Below are 21,509 nucleotides of genomic sequence, written 5' to 3'. Positions count from 1 at the left end.
GACTCCAGGCAGCAAATGTACACGTTGCAATACATAGTAAATGAACTACAACATGTTGCCAGCAGTTTCATTTAAAAACAGTTGGTGAAAGATTCCCTTTGAAAGTAAGTAAAATTCAAAGGGTGACATTGGCGTATGTGTACACCAGTATTAGATAAAGCCTTGCCCCATCCACCCAGCAGGATTTACAAGCCTCTTAGGGAATCTGGTGGACCCGCATTTGGCACAGGAATTGTGCAAATATATACACCTGCTCCATTTTTGCCTGGTTTAACACCTGTTTCTAGGCATAAAGATTGATAAATAAAGCGCTGGAGGAGACCATACCTCCTCCCAGCCATGTCGCTCTGCCCCTGCCCACCCAGGCATACGCCAAGGAGAAGTCCACAATCTTAGTAAAGCATCTTTAGTAAATGTGCCCCTAAGTTTATTACAAAGTTGATGTTTATTATACATTGTCTGTGACACACTACATTTCACTCCTAAGTGGTATAAGACATTTTCTGAGTTAGAGAGTTAGGTTAGATGGACTCATTCCCATCAAAGAAATGCTTCTCTCCATTTGCTGTGCATTTGTGTACAATAAATTTCTCTCTCTCTCCATTTAAGCTTGGAATGTAAATGAAAGTGAGTGAGAAGAAATGCAGAACCTTCCCTGTTCTTTATGATGACATCTCATAAGATTTAGTTGAAATTTAATATACATTTGACTGGAGTAGGTCTTGGATCAAGAGGTGATCTAAGTAGAGGTTGCCTACAAAAATCCATTGTACCTGGAGGTGCCCATACTTCTCGTAGGATAGGATCTCGTCCCCTGTGTCTAAGTGGAAGATAGAATGAAGACATTTCTGTGGGCTGGGGTCCTGCTTAAACTGCTCAACCTAGAAGACAAGATGCAAGATGTTACAAAGAAAGATTTAAAAGTTTGTAAATGAGTGTACAATTGCATAGCTCGGCTGCTTTGCCTGAGAAAGTTATGGCAGACCTTTATAGGAACACTTGCCCATAAATACACAACACTTTCAAACGCTGTCATTCAGAAGTTTGATAAAGACAAGTGAAACATTCACTGCTAAACTACTCCGCTAACAGGCACACTTTCTGCTAAGGGAAAAACTGTATGACACAAAACTACAACTTGATAGAAGAGGCCTGCTAAAAGATTTGACTATCCAAAAACCCCAATGCGAACTGTAATTGTGGCACCCAGCTTTCCGAAGAACTAAAGAGTAAAAAACTGCCTAGTAATGATAACTCCAGGCTCCAGCCTAACAAGGAAAGCATTCCTCTCTGCAGCAGGGAGTTACAGTGCTGGCTGGCTGGTTGGAAGTGCACACGAACACTTTGTCTTTTTGTTGCTTTCATGAGCAACAAATTTGAGTTCTGCTCAGGAGGCCGCTGTATGTGGCTTGTAGTGATTAATGGGGCATGCTGTGGGTGAACAAAAAAACAGACAAAAGAAGAGGAAAATACAAAAATACATCATGGAAATAGCTCCTAGGCATGGAAGCTCTAAATTGCTGTGCAAAGAATATGTGCATTTACTGTAAAATTGGGGTTCTAGTCTCCCCTGCATTACATACTATATCTGGTGTCTACACACTACTTGTTACCTAGTTTGCACAGGAACAGAGAAGAAAGGGTAACCAGTCTCATATACAAACCTGAATCTTATCTGCAATGGCTGCCTTAGAATCTGAATTTGCGGGACCAAATGTAATCCATCTGTTTCAGTACATATAGAACATATGTCATTCAGTATGCTGAAACAGCTGGGTTTCTAGTTAAAAGCAGTCATATTAGTTTTCCCTCTGTGTTCTGAGTAACAGATAACACTAAGGAAGAACCTGATAAAAGGGGAGGAAGGATTCTTATTCTCAAGGTGTGAGGCTGTAGTGGGTCAGTGAGTGCCATCATTTACCTTATCGGCCTGCCGCATGTAGCAGTACAGGATTCCTCTCATGCATTTGATTGCCGAGTGCTCCAGCTCATGTGTCCGTCCTTTGTCATCATCAATGCGTCTGGTCGGGTGAGATAAAATAGAGACAGAATAAAGAACACATAAATATTATAAGGGAATCAAATCAGTGAAGCATGAGTAGTAGCTGTAGTCTCACAACAAATGGCGCAAAGCTGCTGAACTGTAGATACAATAAAGCCACAGTACAATGGAATGGAGTCCACTACTGTACACCGATAACTCTGTGATGCTTGCGTGGGACATGAACATGTGGGCATTTTACCCAACATATCATTAAACTGGGGCATCAATTTAATGTGTATGCCATCTTTTAAATGCTTTCCCCTGGTTCAAAAACATATACTGCAGAGCTACACTAACTATTCTGCTTGTTGTTCATAGTGAGTCGACAAAAAATCCTATAATGTAAGGTGGAAAGTTACAGCATATATTCATACAGTGCCTGGTGTAAAGAAAGCATTGTAGTATAATACAGGCTTAAATGCAGGATCTGTACAGGATAAGTAATGTCGTGCCATGTGGGTACACAGTGACTTCAACAGCTCTGACATATCATAAACGATAAATATAGGGTAAGCAGTGTATGTGTACCGTGACCAACAAAACAATAGTGAGTGCAGCTTTGAAGTATAAGGCTATGTTCACACTACGTAAGAGACCGGCCGTTCCGTGATGCAAGCTGGCCGCAGAGCTCTGATGCAAGCGCAACAGCACGCGCCCGCATCAGAGCTTCCCATAGCCCACGGTGAAGCAAGCAGCCGGAGCCGCTTGCTTCACTGTGTGAACTGACAGGTCTTTCGGCAGCCGGAATTCACTGAATTCCGGCCGCAGAAAACTGACATGTCAGTTGTTTGCGGCGGCATATGGGATCCCGGCCGGAGCGCATGCGATGTGTGTACGCTCCGGCCGGGATCCCATAATTTAGCAAATATTCTATTTACATTTAAAGACATTGGAAATTTTCTTAAGTGTCCTTGGGTTATTTTTTTCTTGTCACCTTCACTGTGTTTCTTTGTTGAATCAATTAATGGAAAGGCTGGATGACAATGATCAATATAGCGGTCATTACAGTTGTAATCAGCTAGACAGATATGACATCCAGAACGCTAGGAAAGCTATGCTACTACCACATAACATATCATTACAGCCAAGTCCACACTTCCAATGGACTCCTGTCTGTGTGATCTATCTGAAGTTCTGTTTATTTTGCAGGATATTAACAGACAAAAAAATACAGCAAGCAGTTATTTTCTGTCTGCTAAAACCCCGCAAAGCAAATGGACACCAGATGGAAATCCAACCCAGCATTTATCTGTGGGACTCATTTTTTAATAAATCTGTTATATATAAATCCCCCTATATATTTGGTTAATGTTATTTTGTCCCTGCGGTCTATGGCACCAGGGTAATGGGTGCGGTCACCCTGTTGAGACAGACCGAAAAACTGTACGAGCAAGAAAGCGGATACTGCGGGGCACGTTCAGCACAAGTTATCAGGTGAAGAAATCTCCTATGCAGGAGGAGGGAAAATATATATTCAATATTCAATGCATTCTAATTAGCCCTTCTGTGGCGGCAGAAAAGCGACATTCCTGCAGCCGAAAGATTTGTGCAGAGGAAGAGCGATTATCATCTCAATGTATTATAGAGTATGTCAATACGCTGTAAATAATTCATCAGTAGCAGCCGCTGTTCTCTCCTCTACAGCACATCATAAGCTGGAGCACCTGCATGCGTCCGTGAGCTAACCGCGTCTACTTAAGCTGGGGGATGGTGGGGAACATGGGCCCCCCACCCCTCCTCCCTTCATTTCTGCAATAAAGAGCCAATGGAATACAGAATTGTCTCCATCTTTCCAATATCCATCTCTTCTGCACACAGCAGGAGTTACTTAGACTTCTGATCTATCGCAAACCACCCCCTGCACTGGGTAGCAGACTTTGCAAATAAGCAAAATCACCCCCCACCTCAAAAATCAAGCTCTGAAAGCCAGAGAAGATCTAAAACCTATGTTGCTCTGTAAAGGTTTTGCTAATATGGAAAAAGTGAGAATGGTGTGCAAGGGCTCACGTCACTGATAAGACATTGCTCTATAAAACTTGGCCACATTCATATTCGTAAAGCTGTGCGCAACTGCACAAACCCATTCATAGTAGATAGGTGATCCGTGCTACAAATACAATCACTGCTCTTTTACTGATCTGTAGCAACTATAGGGCTGGGTTCACACTATGTATATTTGAGGCTGTATTTGGTCCTCATGTCAGGTCCTCATAGCAACCAAAACCAGGAGTGGATTGAAAACACAGAAAGGATCTGTTCACACAATGTTGTAATTGAGTGGATGGCCGCCATTTAATGGTAATTAACTTCCATTATTTCAATATAACAGCCGTTGTTTTAAAATAACAGCAAATATTTGCCATTAAATGACGGCCATCCACTCAATTACAACATTGTGTGATCATAGCCTTTCTGTGTTTTCAATCCACTCCTGGTTTTGGTTGCTATACAGCCTCAAATATACAGCCTCAAATATACGTAGTGTGAACATAGCCTCGATGTGCAAAAGGGTCTATTCAATGGGTACTATACTGTCCACAATTATGGATCCGTAACTATACATAGTACTGATCTGTCAAAGGGGGCTTACATAACTAGCTCAAAGACTGTAATGAAAGAAACCCAAGGGAATAAGAATACCTTGCAGTTGCTTATGTCCACTTGTGCCTGCCACTATATTACTGGGTTTCCACATAGCAGTAACGTGCTGCATGGCCACAACATACATATTACTGTAAATTGCCACTTTTTTGATTACTTGCTCTTCACGAAGGAGCTAATGAAAGCCCTGAAACTCGTACAACCATCCAATCCAGCTATACAGACAAAATAAGGATAACGCAGTGAACACTTTATTATTTAAAACATAACTTGAGGCCCAACTTCAATGTGGTACTAGTGTTTTACATTTACTAGTGCACAGGCACAAGCTATCAGCCTCTATAGTCTGTACAATGCCACACATTGACTTATGGTCAGTGGGACTGAAGTAGTCAAAGTCATTGAGCTGTGTTGGTATACTTTACAGCTGGTGGTCTCTCTGTTTGGTCCAGCCATAGATCCATGGCTAGTACACAAGGGCTGTACAGGAGTGGGAAGTTGGCGCAAACTAGTCATCACCCTGTTTCCCCTGCACCAGGTTCACATATTAACTGCAAAGTGGTAAGACTTGGTAAGTGTCGCTCTGCAATATTCTTCTATATTGAACCTTATACATCATTCACCCGTTTGGCCCTGGACATGACTTATCACTATTGCCATTCAGGCAAATCAATCGGCTTCCTACAAAAAAGTAGCACTACAAGGAAAAAACATTATTAATTGAAGATGTGGGAGAGTTGCTATAACTAATGCAAATGAAACAACCAAGGGCATGTTCCCACAGGTCAACATGACGCCGCAACTCTCAGGCCAGGCAACCATTACTGAATGGGAAGAATGTGCTTTCAAACCCTCTAGTGACACTTTCACAGACAGCTGGCTAATAGGGTGCTGGGAAAAGCTGGAAGCAGCCTAAGGAAACTGAGAGGTTTCCCAGGACTGGATCCAGCTTTTCCCAGTACACAGGAAGGAGTGGCATGGAGCGGCATAGAGTTAAAAGGCAGCAGACTTATGAGATTTCAAAGATAATTAAGCTTTTCACATTACTGTAACTGTAAATTTGCTTATTTCTAAAGCCAACTATGAAAGGGACCCATATACACTGGTACTAGCAATCTTAAGTCATATGGAGGTTCAATAAAGCTAAATTGATTTGATGGCATTGTGCTGGGGAATTTCCTCTTGCTCCTGCCCCTGCACAAATGTACCCACACCGATAAACATAACAGACTCCTAAAGTTATTTTTCTATGCCAACATCAGCTGAGAAATGCTCATAGTCATGTGTCAACTCCACCCAGTTTGGAAAACATTCAGATAATTCATGATTTATAATTGATAGAGATTGCAGCTAAAAGAAAAAGTTAGTGAACCTTTGGAAATACCTGGATTACTTGACTAATAAAACTCGCTCACTAGTAATCAATCCAGAAACTCAGTAACTCCAAACTATTTATATACATTCTCTTGCAAATGTAGCATATTGCTTTGCCCTCTAAGCGATCTTCAAAGTCCTTAAATATTGTGAATTATTGATACCCAATGTATCTGACTGGGTAGCGGATCTGTGAATGGGCCAAATATGTAGATTTGTGACAAAACATAAGTGTGTGATATTTCTGAGGCACGAGGCACAATGTGCCTCATTACCAAGGAAAGGTTATTTTATTACAGCTCACGTGGAATATTGTGAATAGAATTTTTTCTATAAAGCCATTTCAAGGGCAGTGGATAAATTATATAATTCTGTATGATTTGCACTGTCTATAAATAGCAGATGGGAATGCAGTAAGAGGCATGGGTAACTCCTCAGCACACTGCTGTTCACTTAAAATGCCTCAGAATCTTAAGATGGGGGTGGACATTAGAACACATCGCACCAAAGTCACTTTGTGTGTCCCATCAAGGCAGCACAGCTACACGTATTATATGTCAGTAGGCTAGAATAAGACCACCCGGTCCATCTAGTTTGTGTCTAATATTTTTTTCATTTTTATCTTTTATCCATATATGTTTACCCAAGTATGTTTTATCAAACAGTCAGTGAGTCTACAGCAATTTTAAAGGGGGACTAACCGCAAGTTAGAAGAATTTAACCTGCTATAAGGTCCCACAGGAAAGGAAATGCTGAGGAAGAGAGTAGTTTTATTTCATTTGTCCTCAGCTCTATTTTTGTGCAATATGGCATTTTATTAATGTTATAATTAATAACTTATTAGAAATTTGATTATATGACATAACTAGGTAGCTTGGGGTGGGACTACAGCCCGTGGTGGACCCATCTGCCCACCAGCCCGCACCTCCTTATGAATATTTATCTTGTGCTCTGCTGTGACGTCACTGCAGATCACTGCCTGAATACTTATGAGGCGGGGCGGGTGGATCGGTGCCCGAGGGCTGTAGTACCAGCCTCAGCGCACATAAAAGCTTTAACATGCTATTACATTATAGGACTACAGGAAAATAGCACTGAGGGTGAATGCATCTCCTTCCCTATGGGAACATAGCTGTAGGTTAAATTCTTCTGACTTGCTATTGAGAAGCTTGTTAGGTTGATGGTAACTGGAAACCATTCTTATAGTTTAGTGAGATTAAATATGCAGGGGACAAGCAAGTTTTGTCCATGCCAGAAGACTTGACAGCGCATGGTATAAAGATGACAATCTGCAGAGTGCAAACTCAACAACTAGCAGTAACAAGATAGAATGCACTAAATTGTGAATGCAGCTCTGGAATATAACACAGGCTGTGATTGTGGATTAGCACATGTTACATAATGTTATGTTTGTACACAAGATTGACAAGCAACATTGTAATAATAGCTCTGGAGAATAATACAGGATGTAATGCAGGACCAATACTAGACAAAACAAAACAGTCTAAAAATGTAGACAAAAAATGCACCAGATTAAGCAGAGTGGCTCATGCTGGGGTATATGTAAATTGTCTTGTATATAGCCAAATATTGGTTGGCTTTCTTTATCCCAAAATCATGTTGCACAATTTTGTCATATTGTCACATTCAAGTTAAGCCCTGAAAACTGCAGCTAGTTTCCAGTTAGCCATATCTTGTCGAGCGTGCCACAAAAGTGCCAATAAATATATCAAACACCTCAAAAATGAGCAAAGTTGAAGGCCTGAAGTTTTTTTCTTTGATGCAAATTGTGCCAATAGTTTTGGACCATACAGTTTTATTTATCTTGCCCAGCAGAGACATAGCTAGCCTTTCCTGCACCTGGGGCAAGGATTCCATTTGTCAAACCCCTTCCCCCATGTCCATAACCGAACACACACACTCCTCTGTGTTGAGAGTCATAAGTGCACATTGGACTGAAGACCACCTATATGACACCTGAGGAGTATTGTGTGTGGATCGAATTCCTATTATTCACATACAGGCGGAATAGTCAGTGGCCTTAGCAACTTTACTGCCCAGCGAGCAGCTGTATCAACCCGCACCCCATATCGGATCAGGCAGGACAGTACGGTCACCTACACAACCCTGTTTTTTAAGCTTATAAATTTCAGTAAGACGCATGGAGTAGGTAGGGTGTAATTATTATTTAATAGAGGCTAGTGTGTAGCATAGGGCTGGGGATAAGAAGGGGTGCCAGCCTGGCCTAACATTTACTTTTACACCATGATATCAGTGTCTCCTCCTAAATATAATATTGCCAGATACTGCACCCTCTAAATATAATACTGTCTTGGGCTATGTTCACACACAGTATTTTTGCTTAATTTTTTTGGTCCTCATATTGCAACCAAAACCAGGATTGGATTGAAAACACAGAAAGGCTACGTTTACACACTGTTAAAATTTAGTGGATGGCCATCATTTAATGGCAAATAATTGGCCATAACGGCCATTATTTGTCGTAAAATGAAGTCCATTCACTAAATTTCAACAGTGTGTGAACAGAGCCTGTGTTTTCAATCCACTCCTGGTTTTGGTTGCAATATGAGGACCAAAATACTGAGTAAAAATACTGTGTGTGAACCCAGCCTTACACTGCACCAAGTGAACATGATGGTGCAATTCACTGTCCCAGTGAATTCTGCAAAACACTGTACCTCCTAAATATAATACTGCCACATACTGCACCCTCTGAATATAATACTGCCACATACTGCACCCTCTGAATATAATACTGCCACATACTGCGCCCTCTGAATATAATACTGCCACATACTGCGCCCTCTGAATATAATACTGCCACATACTGCACCCTCTGAATATAATACTGCCACATACTGCACCCTCTGAATATAATACTGCCACATACTGCATCATCTGAATAAGATACTGCTACACAGGGAAATGAGCCATAATACACACTATACCTCCTGCAAGAGGGTCTTCTCTGTGTGGGGTTAAAGTTGTTGTCACAATAAGGCAAGGGCAAAACAGGAGAGGAGAGGTTGAAGGTAGTAGGGACTTTGTGCAGGGTCACATTGGAAGGGCTTCTGAAATAGGATGGACCCAGCATGAGAAAGAAGGTGCAGGAAGGTTCTATAGGGAGGCAGAGAGGGATGCAGGGAGGTTCTGTAGGTGGGCAGAAAGGGTTGTAGGGTAAAATGGAGGCAGAGAGGGATGCAGGGTGGCAGGGAGGTTCTGTAGGTGGGCAGAAAGGGATGTAGGGAGGGTCTGTAGGGAGGCAGAGAGGGATGCGGGGTGGCAGGAAGGGATTCAGGAAAAAGTAGAATTCATTAGAGAGAAAAGCTAGGGCCCTGCCTGGACTGTGCTGGTTGGTGGTAAGGTAACAGAACACAGTTGCGTTATGACCCACAAGTGGCTGGGATACCAGAGCTGCAAAAAAGACTCTGGGGGACAAGGTCAGAGGAGGAGGATGGACATATTGGGAGTGTGGAGCCCGGGTGGGAAACATTTGCTGTATATTTTGTGAGGGGGCGGGGAGTAAAACATGTCTGCAGTACAGTGATAATCACTGAAGCCACTACCTGTACAGAGATACTGGGGACAGCTTCATGAGGGGAACAGTGTACTGCATCTTCCCCTCCCCACACAGGGCTGTGCAGAATAACTCACCATCATCTATGTGCTGCTCTACCTCATTCTCTCATCACACAGAGCTGTGCAGGTTACCTCACCATCGCAGAGCTGTGCAGGTTACCTCACCATCGCAGAGGAGAAGGGGGGAGGAGCCGTCAGCAGCAGGATCCCGGACACGTGAGCGTGCTGAGGGTGGGGGAGGCTAGAAAGAACAGGCCATCCTGCAGCAGGCTACAGAGTACCAGTGAAATGCAGAGATCAATGGCTCTGTGATAGGTGCCAGCCGCCCCCTTAGAACAGCCCAACTGCACACAGGGAGCACAGAGCAGCGTGCTGGAGGCTACGCTGCTGAATCTCACCTAGCCTGGTGCCCAAAACGGCTACCCTCCCACTCCCCCTCACTATGCCCCTGTCGCCCAGTATATCAGTTTTGGCAACAGTTTTTTTTATTTAATCCTCCCCTTTATGACAATAGCAGTGCGCACACACACTGGGGTATAAAAGGCTTTCTGCCTATATATATATATATATATATATATATATATATACATACATACATACACACACACATACATAAACCCCTTTACAAACCAATAAGGACAATGAAAAGATTTCTATAGGAGCAGTAAATTCCATTTATTAAGTGCCTATAATACAAATTATATTGTATTGCAGGCCTAAAGCCCATAGGAGATGAAGAGTTCAGCACACAATCCTCTTTGTGTCATTATTTTAGGTTTTCTACAAAGCCAACAATTTAAGCCCTGGAGCATTGCGCCACACAAAGGAGGAATCAGCTGTAATGTGGTAATAGACATACATTAGCGTTAAAGGCGGTAATTGCCCGGCAGCCGCAGAATGCTGCTTTGTCGTGGATTACAGAGAATAATTCCTTGAGTCTAAGATTGCAATGTGTAAATGTGCGACCACATTGTAATGGTCGTCAGGCAGGATACATATTCATCAATTAAGAGATGCTGTGTCCGGAGGAGGGGGAGAGGGATGTATTCTTACTGCAAGAGAACTAAATCCAAAAACAAGCAGCAGATTATAGACCTTTAAAGTATTAATCATATGCTGTGAAATGTAGACCGAGAAGAGAAATAACTGATTAAAATAAAATGCACTATATTGTATAAAAAGTATATTAACAGGTAAAGTGGGTTTACTTTAGTCTAATAGTACCCAGCACAGAACAGCAAAATGAATGGGACACTGCTGCAGTACCTGCACCGCCACTACATATATGGCAGCAATGTCACATGTAAGTACTAAAGGGGCTGTGACATCTTAGCCCCCTTCAAACAGCTGATTCGTAAGGGTGTCGGGATTTTATATTGACGGCCAATCCTGAGGAAGGGCCATCAGCTCTTAAGGGCTAGATAATGCCATTATTGCTTCTAATTTAAAGGGACCTGTCTAGTGGTAAAGAAACTAAACTGGTCCTGAAAACATGCAATCTAATTCTCTTTAGTCAACTAGTTTCGCATTTCCAGGGATTTACCCCATGCTCCCAGGGGTGAAACAATTCTTTATGTTACAGGCCTTGATAGAAGAGCTGAACATTTTATTGTCAGCTGTGACATAAGACATTATTGTAATGTGACACATGATGGCGCCCACAGCTGAAACGCTCCTAACTACCCCTCACTTCTATCTGCTGCAAGAAAAACATGGCTAATGAATTCTGAAGCCTCAAAGAACCATGAAACAAGCTGGATCAATAATTGCAATCCCACAGCAAGGAAACGCCAGTGTCACATTCAGCATGGATATGAGAAAAGACAAGGACCCGTGAAAAATGTCACTAAGATAGAATGGACCCAAAAGGCCTAAAAGGTGGAGAGCAAAAAGAAGGAAACCAACATGAAATGTCACTATATATCCTGTCTGTATTATACTCCACAGCTACACTCACTAATCTGCTGGTATAGTTATTGTGTATATACAGTAAAACAATTCTCATCCTGTACAGATCCTGATTTGCAGTATTTGATACTCCATATTTCCATATTTTTTTATTGTTGGAAAAAAAACTATTAACCAGTTATATGTTTTCCATAAAGGACAGAAAAGGCTGGTATTCTATTCCATCCAACAAAAACCCATCAATAAATATATACATACCTATGCAAGTTCCAGGTGTTCTTCTGACTTCTGCCAGCTCACTTCCACTGACGCTTCTACACTGGTCTCTTAAGTGACAGGCCGCTAAGCCAATTACTGCCCGCAGTGCTGTGCCGCTGCGGCCAGTGACTGGGTGGGTGGCCTATTCACTTCAAAGACAGCAAGGAGGCAGAAGCAATAAAACACTGGGGAGCATGGAGAGGTAATGTATATATTTTAATATTTACTATATACAGCAATTGCAAAAAAAAAAAAAAAAAAAAAAAAAAAAATGAATTCGAATTTAATTGCACATATAAAACATCCCCCTGGTGCTCAGGTTCTGCTGGAGTCATCTAACAACCCAACCACCCCTAAATCAGAAGGAGACAACAATGTATAAGACAGGTGGAGCATTTACCTGTAGGCGAGAGCCAAGGCCCAAGCGCTGGCAGCACAGTACAAACTATCATGGATTTTGGCCTTCTTACAGTCGCCAATGGTCTCAGTGGGGAATAGGCCAGTGGTTGGACTCTGAAAATTCAAAACTGTGATTTTCACTGAGGAGACAAAAAGATAAGAGGAGATATTACACAAAAATAAATCAACTAATTCCGCAATTAAGCTAGACAGGATGGACACATGGGCTGGGTTTTCACATATGCACTTGCAATGTGATCTAAACGCTTGGAAACCTTGGATCACAACAATGCACGACTATTGGTGGAGAACTGGGGACATGGTTGCCGCAGCATATGGATCACATACTAAATGCGTATGTGGAAAAACAGCCTTACTATATTGCGTTACACTGTAAGAAGGCAGCCATAAGAGCAACTTGCATAATTTAGCCTATCCATTCCTAGGGGAGCTGGATGATTCCCATCATGGCTTCCCATCAAAACTTCAACACTCAGTTTGCATAGTCTCCTGGTAATGGTAAATCTGTCTGGTTAAATAGAAATACTGCTGCGACTATGTTGTTAGGTTTGACACCCTGGAGATTGAGAGAGTTGGGTAGAAGGTGTGCTAGAAGCTACTTTATTGGTTGTCGCCCTGTTTTTCAAATTAAGATATAACTAATGGTGTGTTTACACAGAAAGGTTTATCTTACAGATTTTTAAGCCAAAGCCAGGAATGGATTTGAAAATAGGAGAAATCTTAGTCTTTCCTTTATGACCTGTTCCCTGTTTATAGTCCATTCCTGGCCTTGGTTTTAAAAAGCTGTCAGATAAATCTGTCTGTGTAAACGCATCATAAGATTGGATAAATATGTAGCAATAGAGGAGAACGCAAGGATTTATCAACTGAAAAGCAAAGTTGTCTAGGTAAGTGGGATAATTTACAATGCAACAAGATAAAAGGTACCACACTAACACACAAGATGCAAAAAAACTTTCCTTGTTTCCATGATCTGCTGCCTGTGCTAATAGAGTATTATAAAGTTCATTGCTATCACAGCTCATTTATCGCCGGCAGACACGCACATCATTAGTATTCCGTCCGAGCGGCTGCTGCTCCCAACTGAAGCTTCCACCAGGCTGCAGACATTCTCTCAGCAGAACTTTCCGGCATCAGTCATGGGAGCTTGTGCCCGCTTACTGAGCCGTGAATGCAATAATTATTCCGCTCTGTCTTCAAAACAGCGTCTCTACGCACTCTCCAAGAAAGATGTATGTACTGAAAGATGGAGTGACACAAAGGCCTGAAATCTGGTCTGAATGACACCAAGGGAAAGGGAATATAGAAATGACTTGTCAAGACACCGATGATTAGAACATACTCCAAGTCATTGTGTCACCATTCACCCCTTCCCCTGCACATTAGTGTACCTTTCTCGCAGTCTCATCCTCCTGCATGTGCTGTTAGTATGTCATCTCCATATTTCCTTCTGCTTTCCCCCAGGAAAGTTTGGTGTCACTGTCACATTTCCACTTTCTTTTCTTTTTGATACCCCCCTTCCCCAATCAATGTGCCACTGTCCAGTTACCATTGCTGCTCCATCTATAACCCCCACCCTGTTCATGGTCTCCCTTTCCCTCCCACTCCTGCCCCATGTATAAGGGTATGTTCACACTGAGTAAAAGTGGCAGAATTCTGCAGCGGAACCCCGACTGCCTCAGTGTTTCACTGGGATGCCGCACACCCCTCTGCTCTCGGTGGCTCTCCACTCAAACTGTCGCTTTTACTCAGTGTCAACATACCCTTAGTGTGTAGTTGCCCCTAACTTCCAGTTTGATGGTTTGTCATTATCCCATCTAAAGGTCCCCATGCACCTTTGATAACTGATTGTTTGTCCATCTGTTATCTCCAAGTTTTCCTGTTTTCTCTATGGGAGGGGAGACTGCTTTGACTGTGGCTTATCTCTTCCAGAAAAAAGGGAACAGACATTTATTTTCCATCATGTCCAACTAAAGTATAAGGTAAATGGGGACCTTAACACCTGTTCCTCTACAAATTAGTGTCACAATCTCTTTCCCTTGCCTATCTCTTGGTGGGCCACTGAGCCACCCTTCCACTTTACGTTGCAATGTGTCCACCTCCTCTACGTGACAGTGGCCCACATATCAACAAACACCCATGTGTCAGTGTCATTGTCCCCTGTGTGCATCAGCATCTCATCCCATCAAACATATCCTCATGAGTGCTGTATCACTGACTTGTCTGCTTTCTTTACTGACCCCCTTCCCTAGCCCTGCTTCAGTGCAGACAGTACCATAAAGATAATAGCAATGGAAGAATTACACTGAGGCAAACTGGCGGCAGGTATGAATACCTGACGAGAAAACTGATTTTGGAATTAAGGAGGAACATCAGCAGCAAAATAAAGAATCAGTACTTCTAATCCTATCCTGCTTCTCTTCTCTACAAACCAAATGTGCAAGACCCACAAAAGTGCAGAATGGCTGAGACTGGAAAAAGAACCCAAACGTCAGGAGAAACTTCTTGCAGTTTGAAAAGGGGCACTCCAGATTCAGCAAAATCAGGAAACATTATCCAATTTTTAACTTTGATTTAATTCTTTGCTGTTTTTAAGATCTTTGCTTGGTGACATTCTGACCTGTAATGATGGGATAGGTGCAAGGCTCTGACAACACCACTAAAAGTGCCTGAGTACCCATCACAAGACCAGGGCAGATTGTTTGAGCTGTAGATTTTAAACCCCACTTTGGCTTCTTGCAAATTATATATGGATGTATAGATTGTATATTACATATGAGCACTAGACAACCCCGACCAGGAGGCTGACTTTTTTTGTGGTAAATTAAGCTTTTATTAGGCACTTCCAATAGATAACACACATACACGTGTGGAATATAAAGTCTTGAAGCTTGCAGCCTTAGTAATTCACCACTTTCACATAACATATCTTCCAACCAGAAAAGAGGAAGCCAACTTTTTTAAGGCCCTTTTACACGGGCCAATTTTCGTTAATGAGTATTCCTAAGAATGTTCAGTTACCGTATTTTTTGTTTTATTAGAGACACTTTCACCCCCTCCCGCCACTACTTTTTCTTCCTATGGGCCATTCCTGGCACTATCAGTTTGGAGGCAGTGCGGTGATGTGCTTAGCCTACCACCCCCATAACAAACCTCCCCCTATAGCCAGATGACCCTTTTGAGTGGAAAAATTTACAATTTGCCACAAACAGAATCTCAAACCGAAAACCAACTGCCACTGCTGCCCTCATCGCTCACCACACATTTTCAGCAATGAAAGCAGCCACCCAGAGCTGAAGAATGGTAGACTGGAAATCCTGGGAGCAGGTGAGTGGACATCCTGGGAGAAGACAGTGACAGATGCTGAAGCAGCAGCTGCTGACAGATCTCTGCAGAGGCTGCAGGATACCAACTCATTCAGCAGCTGTGAAGATCTGTCAGCTGCTGCTTTCATTACTGAAAATGTGTGGCCTTGGTGGCCTCTTAACACATTCCAGCAAGCTACACAGTACAAATTAGAAATTTAGTATCAGTAGCACTCTGTATTAGGTTGTTTAATAATTCTTCCCACATACTATCACACAGTTCATTGACGGTTAACTCCTTGGGAGCACTGCTCCAAGATCCACCTGAGCAACCCAGTACAGAGGGCCACCAATATCAAATGCAGCATTTTGTTCAAAGCACAAGAGGGAGGTGACAGTATCATTTTAAAGGGTTTTTTTGAGCAAAACTCACTGACTGACTGACACAGGATAGCTTATCACTGATTAGTGGGCTGCTGACACCCAGCACCATCAGTCGTTCACAGCCACACTGTGAACTGGACTGATGGTGTGTGGTGGTGGCAATTCACCTGAAAGGGAGCTAAGCTGCAGTTACACATCACCACCGCTACACACTGAACAAACTCTGCTTACTGTGCAGTGTGGCACTGAATAGGTTTTTCCCATTTTCCTTCTCTCTAAAACCTAGGTGCAACTTATCTTCAGGTGAGTCTTACAAAGCAAAAAATACAGTAATCGCCTCATGTAAAAGGTCCATGGATCTTATTTAATCTTTTGTGTGGCCGGTAAAGTCACTGTTATCGTCTATACAGGAGATGTGTGGCTAATAAAAATGGCCACATGAATGATACAATGATCATTTTTGTGTCCTGCCTGCATGATTATCGTGTTTAGGCACTGCAAGCAAGTTTGGGGCTGCAAACTGAAGGTTGTGAATTGTTTTTTTTCCCTTTCAAATGAACTGCCATCAGAAAGTTATACAGATTTGTAAGTTACTTCTGTTTTAAAATCTCCAGTCTTCCAGTACTTAACAGCTGCTGTATGCCATGCAGGAAGTAGTGCATTCTTTCTAGTCTCCCATGGTGCTCTCTGCTGCTAACTCTGTTCGTGACAGCTGTCCAGAGCAGTAAAGATTTTCTATGGGGGTTTGCTGCTAGACCCCAGTTCTGACAGAAGTGGCAGCAGAGAGCACTGTGTTAATCTTGAAAAAATACACCACTTCCTGCAGGACATGCAGCAGGCTGATAAGTACTGAAAGGTTTGAGATTTTTAAATCAAAATAAATTACAAATCTATATAAAACTTTCTGACACCAAATGATTTAAAAGAATTTTCCCACTGGAGTACCCATTTAATGAGAGCTGTGTAAACAGTGTAGTAGTGCCGGATATGCTGTCTATGCAAATTCAGGAATTAGGTAAACAGCTTAGCTCACAGGCTATGCCATTTACACTGCAAAGCCATCTTTAATAGAGAAGGAAATACCCCTTTAACAAAAAGCTACTTTTAAGCCAAAAGGGAAAAAAGCCTACAAAACAAAAAAAAAGGAGTGTGAGAGAAACGCCCTTTTCAGAGTGTAAGGGCCCTATTACACGGAACGATTATCGAGCAAAAAAAATCGTTAAATTGTTCGAATTTAAACGATAATCGTTCTGTGTAATTGCAGGCAACGATCGAAAAATCGTTCGTATGTCGTTGATTTAGATCTGAACCTAAAATTATCGTTAATCGTTTGCTGTGATTCCACGTTCGTTCAAGTTCCGCATTTTTTCAATAAACAATCAGTGTATTTGCACATAGTTCATTGTTTTTTTGGGATCAGAAGGAATAAACGATCATAGTAACGATCGTAACGAACGATTATCGTTCTGTGTAATATGGTGAACGATTTCAGGTTAACGATAAATAATCTCGTTTGCGATCGTTAATCGTTAAAAATCGCTCAGTGTAATAGGACCCTAACTGTGGCCCTTTTGACAGTGACATCACATTTTTTTATGCAGAAATCACTGTGTATGAACAAGTTCTAAGGGTGGTTTCACAAACACATACTGTAGTTTTAGCATAACCAACGCCAGTGGATCCAGCAGAGAGAAGCATATTTCTTTCTCCTTTTCAATCTGCTTCTGGTATGCATGTGAACCGTCAGCTAAAGACATTATTGAATATCTGATTCTTTCCTTGTCTGGTATCAAACTAAAAGTAACTTTCTTAATAGTTACATTTCCTCCCCTTAATATGCTTAAATTAACAGGAGGGTAAATAAAGTGTCACTTGGGGAAGTATTGGCCATGTTATGTCAGAAGTCAACAGGATTTGGAGTGTCAGATAAAAATAAGCGTTAATGGCGATAATTACAGCCTCATTATGATGCCATCTCCACATCTTTCATCAGGTCTGTCCCAATCTCACTGATTAACTAATTAATCTGCTCTATAAATGTCATTATTTCTAAGATTTCTGTCCTTCAGACCTTCTTGCCAACACTCAAGAAGCTGAAAAGGTTGATTTAAGACATCAGGCTTGTGACAGGAGGAGTAAAGCGTCTTCATGTATGCGATCGGCTCATCACGGCGATCAGCCTACATCTTGTTCTTTCTGTGCTGTCATTTCCAGACATTAATGAGCTACGTGTCACTGTCATATTGTCGCACAGCTCTGGATACATTCAGTCTTCAGACAGCTGTAACAATTATATTGTTAATGTTCCTGGTGGAGAATTTTCCTTTATACTGGAAATAAAATGTGATGATTTGAGTCTGAGTACATCTAAAAGTCAGTCTACACCCCCTACTCAACAAGAACATCAGAGGACTTCAGGAGAGCCTACAATAGAGTCACAGCTAGCCTTTCTTCACCCAGGCAAGGGCTCCAGTTTACGGTCCTTGCCCATTACCCAAATATCCTGGCCATGTCATCTCATGGGATGTGTGTGCAGATCTTCTAAGATGTTACAGAGAAAAAGTCACACCATGGAATGAGCAAGGTCCCCAAGCAGGAAGCATTCCCACTGAGAAATGTTCTGACCCTATGCCAGATTGTGATCTGCCTACTTTTCCAATGAAGTTAATGGAGACACAGCTGCATCTGACATGGCAGGATCATTTTGTGAGGAGAAAAATAAAGACAACTTGGAGGTAATTGTTATGCTAGGCCTCTGTCACACAATTGTAAGTTATTCCCAAACTGCAAAAATACAGATCTGTGGTCAAAACAAAAGTGCTGAACAAGATTGTCACCAAGAGGAGCCCAGCCAGGGGTGGTCAGGGAACTGACCTGCAAGTACGAGTGGTAACCAGCATGATGTTCATATTACTCATGGACCAATTGACTACTGCAGCATCTACTGCTTTCACTCCTACTGCTGAAATCACACCTCACTTTCCCTAAGTGCCCCAATCAAACACACATATAAAAAAAATAATATATATCAGGGAGCTGTAGTCAATACACATTTTATAGTTTCACTATTTTTCATTTGCTGTCAGGGATGAGTCACAAAAGCAGCTGGTATCCCTATATCAGTAAGGTATACATTTTGTGGTGATTTTGTGGAGTTTTGTTTTTATACAATACTGATACAAAAACAGAGTAATAAAGTAGAGTTAAGGCTTCCTGGCCGGCTGTCTATGCTCTCTGTGATGTTGGGAGGGTCAAGTTGCTGGTGACCTGACTGCGATTAGCAACTACAGAGACAGCTGGTCAGGGACACCGGGAAGGAGGTAGGGAGGAGACAAAGTGAAGAGCTAAATTAACAAAGCCACAGGCACTTGGCTCGGGGTACGATACCCCTTTAACTTACAACTAAACCCCCAAAGTAATAAAACGTAACTTTTATATATGCTCTATTAAAAAATAAGTTGAATACATGGATGTCAATGGTTAAACCACAATACATGCTTCCCAAATGGGTATAACGTATCAAAATACCAAATTAGGTCTGCAGTACCTAACTACTATCGTTATTTATACACTGGATGTTATGTTCTTTAAAATAAAAAAGACCTCCCTATACGTGTTTCGTCCCCAAAGGAACGTCATGAGGAGAACAGGCAATGATGACGTTCCTTTGGGGATGAAACATGTAGAGGGAGGCCTTTTTTATTTTAAAGAGCATTAACATCCAGTCTATATATAATACTAGTAGTTAGGTACTGCAGACCTAATTTGGTATTTTGATACGTTATACCCATTTGGGAAGTACCAATTATATTAATATTAGACTACACTGGATGTGTTGTGGTTTTAACCATTGACATCCATGTATTCAATTATTTTTTAATAGAGCATATATAAAAGTTACGTTTTATTACTTGGGGGGTTTAGTTGCAAGTTAAAGGGGTATCGTACCCTGGGCGAAGTGCTTGTGGGTTTGGTAATTTATTCTAGTAGTGGAACGCCGAATCCACCTGTGAGAGGGGTGTTGGTTTGTTTTCTGTGACTGCAGCAAAAAGTAGCAGGCTTAGAAGTGGAGGAAGGAGACTAAAAATATGGAACAAATTAACAGTGTCCAGGGGTGGGGTGGGTTCATTCAACTATTCAATTCATTCAAATATTCAATTTTTTTTTTGCTTACATTATGCCAAGTGAACCATGTGGTTGGAACCATGATCCTGGCGCACTTACAGAGCAAAGAGCTAAGCATCATATAACACATTTCTATGACCCTGCTAAATGCCTTAGGCACCCCCCTTTCCAGAAGACAAGCACAGACAGGAATATAGGATATGTTCACTTCCCCTTAAACACAATTATAATAAACCGGCAATTATAGATTTACATGGCGGCTGGTCTGTGAATGTGGGGAAAGATTGAACATTCTTCAAATTACTTCTTAATTGCAGTTTATAATTCTCGATAATGAGTTGTCAGAATGAGCTAAAGCGCCAACCCCGAGACTCTCACAATATGCGCTGATTACATCCAAACCTCAAGACAGGTTATTACACAGCTCGCAGACTCTTGTTTACCCAGAGACAGCCGCAGCCTGGGGAAAGCACCATTGGTGTGAGGGGCAGCACTAAAGCCTTCTCAAACTAATGTTCATTCAGTGTCAACCTGACATTACAGAAAGTTATACAGGTTAGTATGCCCACTGGATACTAATAGTCAGGGGAAATTTACATTGACCTGTCTGCAGAAACATTACATCCTGTTGTGAGAAACTGACAGAATATACAGAGATAAGTGAAGCTACATTGACGCTGCTTATCTCTAATTAAAATATTGAAGAAAGCTCCTTGTGTCATGCCAACCATTAATGCAATAAATAGTAACAGGCCGGTGCCCTTTAATAAATGAGGGGCACCTTACTCTGACATTAAATGCCACCTTTTAACAAATTCACCTCAAAATCTATTCTAAGATGCAGAACGGTTCCCTACTCATTGATTGGGCTTCATTTGCCTATAACTGAATCTGCTCTTTACATTTTAAAGACAGAATGACATGCCAATCATTATGGTCAGTATTACACCTTGCACACAAGAGTAATAGACACCGCCACCACCTGCCCTCAGATCGCATCAGTAACCGGGAGGTGAAATTACACTTCAAGATGCATTTTTATTTGTGGGAATGATTTGTTGTGTGCAGCGTTTAGCAGAAAGCCAGAACTACACAGGGATAGCAATCATGCATTTATTTCATGTGACCGCCGATGAGCAATGTGACTGCAGAACACACTGACCCGAAGGATAGAAAGGCAATTTCAGTGTTCAGAGGAAAATGAGAGGCTGCCGCACTTAAGTGCCAAGTGCCGTCAGATGTGCTCTGATAGATAGTCTTCTCCAAAGTCACAAATGTCCTCAGCTCCATTTCATCAATGCCTCAAAACTTTCTAGAAAGTAGGTGTTACCTGAGCAGATGAAGAGGCCTGCTATAACAGAGACAGACAAGTATTGAATCGCAGCAAAATGCTAAGCAACCAGTCAGAGCCTGGCTCTCATTTTACCACAGAAATATGAGAAATGAAGGCCGAGCTGTGACTGAAGACAATCTTACTGTAAGGCAGCTTG

The 21,509-nt window shown here is 41.8% G+C and overlaps 1 protein-coding gene across 3 annotated transcripts in view; it reads right to left on the bottom strand.

Moving 5' to 3' along the window:
- Positions 1 to 21,509, bottom strand: part of PHKB (phosphorylase kinase regulatory subunit beta) — a 143,486-nt gene that overhangs the window by 105,711 nt on the left and 16,266 nt on the right. For all 3 annotated transcript variants that reach the window (XM_069966248.1, XM_069966247.1, XM_069966246.1), the window contains 3 exons: positions 12,186 to 12,324; positions 1,922 to 2,021; positions 774 to 881 (listed from right to left, as the gene is read on the bottom strand). In XM_069966248.1, coding sequence (XP_069822349.1) covers positions 774 to 881; positions 1,922 to 2,021; positions 12,186 to 12,324 — 347 coding nt within the window. The remainder of the gene's footprint in view (positions 1 to 773; positions 882 to 1,921; positions 2,022 to 12,185; positions 12,325 to 21,509) is intronic.

Source organism: Dendropsophus ebraccatus, chromosome 4, assembly GCF_027789765.1.
Source record: "Dendropsophus ebraccatus isolate aDenEbr1 chromosome 4, aDenEbr1.pat, whole genome shotgun sequence".
Lineage (NCBI taxonomy): Eukaryota > Metazoa > Chordata > Amphibia > Anura > Hylidae > Dendropsophus > Dendropsophus ebraccatus.
This window is presented reverse-complemented; position numbering and strand designations above follow the sequence as displayed.